The 8820-nt window shown below is 38.9% G+C and overlaps 2 protein-coding genes across 2 annotated transcripts in view; one reads left to right on the forward strand and one right to left on the reverse strand.

Annotated features, from left to right (window-relative positions):
• The window catches only part of LOC108907297 (coiled-coil domain-containing protein AGAP005037), a 104360-nt gene extending 102400 nt beyond the window's left edge, over positions 1–1960 (forward strand). Inside the window, exons 5-7 of the mRNA XM_023454280.1 lie at positions 1302–1500; positions 1578–1764; positions 1886–1960. Coding sequence (XP_023310048.1) covers positions 1302–1500; positions 1578–1764; positions 1886–1960 — 461 coding nt within the window. The remainder of the gene's footprint in view (positions 1–1301; positions 1501–1577; positions 1765–1885) is intronic.
• Positions 1961–2252: 292 nt separating this feature from the next.
• LOC108907302 overlaps positions 2253–8820 on the reverse strand; it is a 43780-nt gene continuing 37212 nt past the window's right edge. Inside the window, exons 4-6 of the mRNA XM_018710925.1 lie at positions 6308–6522; positions 3427–3526; positions 2253–3350 (exon numbers count right to left, since the gene is read on the reverse strand). Coding sequence (XP_018566441.1) covers positions 2440–3350; positions 3427–3526; positions 6308–6522 — 1226 coding nt within the window. The 3' untranslated portion in view covers positions 2253–2439. The remainder of the gene's footprint in view (positions 3351–3426; positions 3527–6307; positions 6523–8820) is intronic.

Genomic DNA, 8820 nt, shown 5'->3' on the forward strand with positions numbered 1-8820 from the left:
CTGCTTACAATGAACACGAACTGATTTTCCAGCAAGACGGAGCTCCTCCACATTACTCGCTCAATGTGCGCAATTACCTAAATGAGACGTTTCCAGGACGCTGGATAGGACGAAGAGGTGCAATTGAGTGGCCCCCTCGGTCACCCGACTTAAATCCTTTAGATTTCTTTCTCTGGGGGCACATTAAAAGCAAAGTTTACAGCACTCCACCTGATACCTTGGAAGATCTGCGAGGACGAATCATTAATGTATGTCGCGAAGTAACACCGCAAGTGCTCCAGAATGTTCGACAACGGTTTGAAGACAACCTGTATCATTGTTTGCAAGTTGGCGGACAACATTTTCAGCATTTACTTGACTAATACCGTAAGTTTTGAAGTAAAATTAAATCGATTTTCGCATTTCTCATCAAAAATATTGTTCGTATTTTCAAAGCTGCATATTTTCTAAAATAATGGATCGATTTTCAAAAAGTAAGAATCGATGTATAGAGAATTAAAAGCCCTTTCTAATGACCCCCCATTTGACCCCATTCCCATTTAAAAAAATTTGGGGGATGGCACCCCCACTTAGGGGGTTGAAAATTTTGCTATGCTTTTTGCGCCAAAAGTTGTCCCCCTCAGAAGCAAACTTTACCTGTTTTTGGATTTTGCCGAAAAGTTCTTTACTACCCTGTAATGCCTTGCGGTACGTTTTCGATGGGCTACCTTGTATATTGACGTTAACGATCTGCCATTAAGCTGTGTACCATTAGTAATGACTCACCATGTATTGGTGCAACTGTTTAGCAAAGTTAATCCAATTATTTGAGGATGCACAGAGAGAGCCTTAATAAATGATTACAAGCCACGTTACCTATCGATACAATCAAGTATTTTTTGATTTATCACTAAATTAAATTTTATTCGTAGTTATACCTATTTAAACTTTAATTTCAATAACCGGTCTATGTCTGACGAATGTTCTTAACTGTTTACTACATATTGAGGGTGTAATTTAATGCTAGAAGGAGCTGTAGTGTGCAGGGTAGTTTTTCCACAATGCCATACGTTAAAATTGCATTTAACCTAGTAAGTACATAACAGTGTTTAGTTCCAGTAGATATGACACGCTTTAGAGGTTATATGTCACCTGTAGTTCAGACGACGTTGAAAAGGTCTACGAATATACTTCACAGTCACTTTATGAAGTTGATCGAAATTGAATTACCGACTAATTACTACAATAGTATTACATTAATTATATTAAAATAATTAATAGCGTACTAGCTCATTACTGGTTCATTCGAACCGTTGTTTCAGGATTAGTTTTTCTTCAGTACCGTAATGAAACCAAACGAGCGCTACTGCCAAACGAAATCACATCAATAGACACGGTTAAGGCGTTATTCGTAAGGTCATTTCCAAAACAGCTCACCATGGAGTATCTAGATTCGCCGAACGTAAAGATATATATCCACGACTCTTCCAAAGACATGTTTTACGAATTAGAAGACTTAAGGTGAGACTTTTCTTCTTTCATTATTTGACCGTTCTAAACCAATGAGGCCCTGTGGTAATTTCGCGTTTTTGTTGCAGATCTCATCTTCGAGAGATAAGAGACCGTTCAGTCCTTCGACTATTCGAATCAGCCGACGTTTCGGGCGGTTTGCCGATGGCCGGCATCGGCATAGCGGGGGGAGTGGGGCACTTCGAGGATCCCAGCTACTTCTCGGAACCGGAGTTCGACTCGGAGTACCAGCACCAGCACATCCACAAAAGCAAGGTAGGATTTTTTATTCTCATAACTTTGTGCCACTTCGGGAATACCACAGGGAACCGTTCTTGGTCCTCTAGAGCTCATTGTTTTACTTAATGCAGATAATTTCAACTTTTCACACTTACAGACCGTTCTGTTGAATATTCAGCTGCAGTATGATTTGAAACTTAACTTCAACATTACTTTCTGCAATTGTGGCTGATTTCCACCTACCATGTCTCTAACGTTGCCGATGTTCTTCGGAATGAATGGCCTGTATATGTTTCAGGATGTTCTAGTTTCACAAACTGTGCAATCTATTTAGGAATCATAGACAGTTTTTTTTGCCGACTGATTGGTTGTAACATCTACCTGCTTGATAGCGCATAAAAAAGCGTGAAATTTCAGTTTTAATTTCCAATCTAATCTTGATATATTCCTTGAGAATTTCTAGGTGAGGAACAGTACCCAGACGAGAAGAAACACCCTGGGTTCTGGATTAATATAAACAATAATTTCTTTACTTTCATACTTAATTTATTTAAAAAAAATAACTACCTTAAAATTATCATAAATATGTTTTAGCGGAAATAATTATCAGCATTAAATACAAAAGTAACAAACAATAATACTATAATCGAGATGGAGATGGGGTGAAGGATGACGATGAGGAGATGTATTTACAATACTCGAATTGGCATGTTAAAATGCTCTGCATTCGGGAACTGCCGGTGTGTAAAAAGCCCCTGAATACAGCTTTTTTGGCACGGTCCTCCATCCGAAAATCAAAGCCTTGTCGAAAGGTTCCGGATCGCAACCGGTACATATATTCAGCACTGCTTTAACTTCAGCTTCGGCGGGTTCCCTTTCGTCTTCCGTCTGCTTTTGCTGCTGAGAGATCACTTGGTTCTGGCCAACACCCGCCAGGCCGTATAACAGACTTTGATCGAACTCGTCGGTTCCTTTATCGATGAATTGGTTGTCAAATATGGTTCCACCGGACAGATACAACTCCCTCTTCTTCTGCTTGGCTTCACTTGTGTCGCTATCGCGTTTCGCCACGATCTTATCCCCGAATTTTGCCTCTGGCTGAGCTGTGTCTCCATCTTGTCGCTTGAACAGGTTATGCGTCTCCAGGATGGAATGGCCGTTGTCGAGGAATTGAACTTGCGTGTCTTGACCCAGCCCAGTGTCGAAGAACTGGTTTTGAAATGAATTGGAATTTCCAGCAGTTTGCTGTGGCTGGGGTTGGAACCCGAATCTCTGAGGGCCACCTTGTGCTTGAGTCAACTGTTGAGAGACGAGACTTCCAATAAATTGTCCGTTTATGTAGTGAGCGTCGAAGTTCTGACCAGGAATCACCTGCGGTTGTTGCTGGCCCGCGGCTAAGTTAATTCTGACGTTGCGATTGATTTGTCCGCCGCTTAGGAGGGGGTGCATGGGAAGTCTTGAGACGATGCGGGGAGTTGTAGGAGCTGGGGTGGTGATCATCCTGCCGTCATGGTCGTACTTGTGCGCGTGGTGGTGTTTGTGGTCCTTGTGGGCTTTTCCTGCCGTCAAGGCGACTCTGTAGAGTTGCACCATGGTTACTTCTCCAAGCATGCCCCCAGATCCTGAAAAAGATAACAATGAAAATTATGTTTATCCCACAAAGCTCATATTATGGGAAATTTGGGTTCTTTGTAATACCTTTTGGTGCGTGAATGCCTTCTTGGAATCCTCCACCTAACTGGCTTTGCTCTTGACCTGTTATGGCTATACCTCCGCCTGGAATGGTGTGTCCAACCAACTGGAAATAATTTATCATATTAGTTTACATGTTCTGTACTTACTTTCTAAATGTTAAAATTAAATGATGAGATTAAAATGTCATTAACATGCCTTCAATTCGATCTAGATCTTACATTATTGAACTGTTTTTGTTTATATAAAGTTTTGATGAAAATAAACCAAAGAACTCTTCTGTTTCAAATCCTCTAAAATAAATCAAAAGAAATCCAAATAGGCAAACAGAAATAGAGGGTGTATACAGAGTCTGTAGAGATGGAGGGCAAAAGTACCACATAGGGGCGAATAATGAAGAACTAAACTCATAGCTTTAAAAATGGATCTTATTTCCTTAGATAATGGTTACCTGTAGCCTACAGGGACTCGAATTCACAAAACCATAAAGATAACGGTAATATTGCTAACTAACCCTATACAGGGTGTCCCGAAATTCATGCAACAAAATTTGGTCATAGATTCTTAAGACAAATTTAGGGGACCCGTATTTTTTCTTTTTGACAACTGGTCCCCTCTTTCGGAGTTACAGCTTCCTGAAATCTGCCCCTAAGAAGTATTTTTTATATCTCAAAACCATGTTGTACAAGAATCACTAAATTTGGTACACAGGGATTTTATGACATGTGAAATCTCACAGTGCTACGCTTTTTGGCGAGAAACCCCCTTAAGACACTTTTTCGTGGGAACCAAAAAAATTTTGTCGCAAATTTGATTTTTTTTTTAATTATTAGTTAGCTAGAAAGCCATTGAATTTATAAACTTTTTTGTCTCTTGATATTTGTTTCATAAAACGCAATGTTTTTGGGGAAAATGGCGAATCAAGATATACATTCGATCACATTTTGACATTTTTCTCGAAAACATTACGTTTTACGAAAAAAGTATTAGGAGACAAAAAGTTTCTAAATTTAATGGCTTTCTCGTGGACTGATAATTTGTAAGAAATTTAAATATGCGACCAAATTTTTTGGATCCAAAGACAAGGGGGCCCATGAAAAATTGTCTTAAGGGGGTTCCCCGCCAAAAAACGTAGCACTAGCACCATCAGATTCCACATGTCATAAAACCCCTGTGTACCAAATTTAGTGATTCTCGTACAACAGGGTTCTGAGATATAAAAAAGAGATTATTCTTAGGGTCGGACTTCAGGGGGCTGTTTCTCCGAAAGAAGGGGCCACTGGCAAAAATAAAAAATACGAGTCTCCTAAATTTATCTTAAGAATCTGTGACCAAATTTTGTTGCATGAATTTCGGGACACCCTGTATTGTAGAACTAGAAAATATCTTAATAATATCGATCTAGTAGAAGACAAGAATGCGCTTCTACTGTTAGGAAGAGAAACATTAAAAGCTGGAAGATATGTGAAGTTCTAGATTCTCGTTATACGGTTAAGGTTATAAGAGAAATTCTAGTATCATGAAGGTCCATAATAGGTCTACATGATGGGAGTGAATGTTATATCCACTTTATGATTAAGAAATTACAATCTTGATAATACTTTTTTTCCAAAATGTATAGTCATGGCACGAAAAGTACATATCCCAGGGACAATCTAAGGTCGAAATTAAACTCCTCAACTACTTTTTTAAATAATCAATGTAATGGACTGTATTAATCTATTTAACTCTGACTACACATTATCTACGTTATCGTTTTCAGAGAAGGTATGTATGTATGTATGTATGTATGTATGTATGTCGGAGGGTGGTGAAATTGTTTTTCCACCGCGGCACTTAGGCCTTATTAGGCCCCTTGTACACCCTCCTTGATTTTCGAGTACTTTTCTTCAAACCATCCTATTTACTACACGCTACTTTGCTTGGTGGCAAAGTATCGTACAGTTTATGTATGATAGCATGGCCTTGAGTTACAAAGATTTTCTTTGCGCTGTTCTCATTACCATTTATCGGGGACCACACGCATGCGGCAAATGTTGGGCGAGCCAGATCTCTGGTAGGCTGCCACAGCCACGTCCCCGAGCCTGCCTTAGGCCACCCATCCAAATTCCAGCCTGCGTCCGTGATGCTTGCCTCGGCAGATCGAAATCCACCGGCCAAGACACCCGGCTAGGCGGTCCCCATTTCAGAGAAGGTGATTATAATTCTTTCAAGATGTCATTTCCTTGGTAATAAAGGTTTCCAATTTCGTCGTTGCTGAAATTAAATGAGATGCACATTGGATAAACTCTTTCACAATCCACGCAAAATGTGTTGAATTAATTAAAATCTAGTCATCTTATCATCTTCTTTGACTAATTGAACTGGCTGGCGTTGTAGTTAGTGACTGACCGATTAAAAACGTGAAGGAGATAAAGGATTATAATGGTGCGAGTCGGAACAAAATCATGTAACCGATATGAGCTTCAAATTGAATAAAAGATTTTAAAATTCAGTTCATGAGATCTGTAGATAAGGAACAAATCAGTACTAGATGGACCGAGCTCATGACAACTTTTATCTAAACATTTTTTTGTTTAGGAATTTCACCCTTCGAGGTTATTGTAATCTATTTGACATGTATACGCCTAAGCATCCAAGATCATATTTAAGTGTACTTTAACTACTAAAAACAATTTGTCATTGTATCGCTCAATATATCAGATTACTTCGAAACGACATTTAAAGAAGTTAAGGAAGAAAACACTCTATTGCGACTGACGCTTGATATGTTGCTCTCCAACCATCGTTACCTCCGTGAGCTATCGATAAATCACATTTCCCCCGTTATAAATAAAATATCCCCATCCATTGTTGTTAAAGCGTACACTCCAAGGCACCTACTCACCCTATTGTGGAACCCTCTGCCGACGCGCTCGGCGTTGACCCAGATCTGCCACTCTCCTGTCTTTCCATTCCAACTCTGACAAGTGTGATACCATCTGTTCAGGCGGAGGGGGTAGTTGAGCCTGTAGAACGTGTGCCCTTCCACGGACATGCTAAAATAGCTGGATCGCTCGGTGTTGGACACCACCGAGTAGATGGCACGAGGCTGACCATCCACTGTAATGGTTAGAAAGAGAGTCAGTTAATGGGTCGTTAGTTCAAGGTAGATTTAGCGCCTTTCGATTTATAATGACATATACGTTAAGAAAAAAGAACAATCAATATACAAAAAAAATTATGAATTACCAACTGAATCATCGTAATCAGTTCAGCAAGTATGTACATCTATAGGGCCACTATACAGGGTGTCTCACGGTGACGACCCATTAGAATTATTTCAGAGACTACTTCGATTTGAATTTTGAAAATTTGGGATACCGGGTTTTCGGGCATGCCATTCTCAACTAAAATAATGGCGTCCACATACCACTTCCGGTTATACCGGAAGTCGCTATCAACTCGCTTATTTTAAATGGAACACCCTATATATTATTGCAATTTTGGATTCTAGATGTTATTTTAGGTGGGCATTTATGAAGTTTCCCTGTTCCTAAAATTAACCGTTTTTGAGATGAATTTGTTTTCAAAAAAATGGAAACAGTGACTAGCTTCAAACCATGTGTATTTTATAGTAAGAAAGATAAAGCAACAATATTTATAGGGGGGGTAGCTAGACCCCTAAGCTTCCCATCCATACTTTCAAAGTGGCTTAATTGCATACAGGGTGTTAGAAATTTAATACCGAGTTTAGTTAAATTCAAACCTTCATAAGTCGATTTTTTTTAAATGGAACACCCTGTATGTTTTTCTATATTCTGATACACAATTTTATTCTATTTTCCCTCTATTCCTCTATTCCCTATACCTATCTCTTCTAGTTTTTAAGTTATCTACTATTTTTTGTGTAATCACCTAAAATCATGTGATTTCTTGCGAGGAGAGCTATGGAATTTTTAGCAAAACTTCGATATAAACAACTAAACTGTCAATTTGTTGTTAGTCTCTTGCAGTGACTGTTTAATTTAGTGTTTATAAGAAATGGAAAACAATACACATTCAAATGCTGACATTTTAAATTTATTATTCATTCTCGGACGTTGCAATGGAATTGTAAACAGAACATGTACAGTTTTTAATGAGACATATCCAAATTTGCCATCAATGAGCAGAAAAAAGTTAAGAAGAATTTTAGCAAATCAACTAGAGTATGGTCGAATTTGTGCAGAAAGAATTTTACCAAAGCCAATAACTTCAAATGAAGATAATGTAATACCTACTAAGATAGAAAAAAATTACTTCAAAAAGTCATAAGAGTTCAATATGACCCCCATTAACAGCTAAACACTTGTGGATTCTAGAGGTAACACTATCAATCACCGCTTTTACTATTTCAACTGCAGGCAGTTCATGGAACGCTCTTCGTATTCAAGCAATCAAATCCAGTTTTGAAGCAACGGGTGTAGAATAAACTTTTTGCTTTATTACTCCCCAAACATAAAAATAAAGTCGGGGGACCTCACTGGCCAATTCCACGGTCCTAGGCGTCTCATCCATCTATCTTCAAACATTTCAGTCAGCTGTTTATCGATTTGATTGTGACAGTGAGTTGGAGCCCCGTCTAATTGATACCAACACTTCCTTAGTTAGTCTAAAGCAAGGATGCACATACCGCGGCCCGCTGTCGATGTTTATGCGGCCCGCCAACGAATTTTAAAAGTATTCTACTCGCCGCGCTCCGGTCCAAGCATATTATTACGAGACTAGAAATCTGTCGCATCAACTAGATTACAGATTCGCGAAACACGTCGATCCCCGAACAAAGTGGATGGTTCTCGATGTTTGGTAACTCGTATAAATACGACGCATCGCCGGCTACCGGGGCAGTTAAGTTTTGACTACGGATAAGCGAACGTTATACTGTTTGAGAACTGTAATCTGTGACGAGTAAATATTTCGTCGTTCGAACTTGGCTTTTACCGACTGTAACATATAATATTAATTTTGATATGGATAAACCAGGCCCCAGTAAGAAACGTAGTCGTAAGGTTGAAGATGAAAATCGACAGTTTCATGATATTTGGACCGAAAAATACTTTTTTATTTCATCGCATAACAAAATTGTCTGTTTAATATGCAAGAGTAGTGTTTCTATTCCGAAGGAATATAATGTGAAAAGGCACTATGAAACCCAGCATCCAACTTTTACCAAATTAACTGGCGAAAATCGAACGCAAAGAATTTCCACTTTACAACGGGAACTAATAGGCCAGCAATCTATGTTTACAAAACCAATTCAAGATGCTGAAACAGCCACTGAAGTTAGCTTTGAAATATCTCGAATAATAGCGAAAACTTGTCGGCCTTTTAAAGATGGTGAGTTTGTTAAGCAATGTTTGGATATCGCCGCAAAAAAAA

The sequence above is a fragment of the Anoplophora glabripennis genome, unplaced genomic scaffold, assembly GCF_000390285.2.
Source record: "Anoplophora glabripennis isolate ALB-LARVAE unplaced genomic scaffold, Agla_2.0 scaffold222, whole genome shotgun sequence".
In the NCBI taxonomy this organism is placed as follows: Eukaryota; Metazoa; Arthropoda; class Insecta; order Coleoptera; family Cerambycidae; genus Anoplophora; species Anoplophora glabripennis.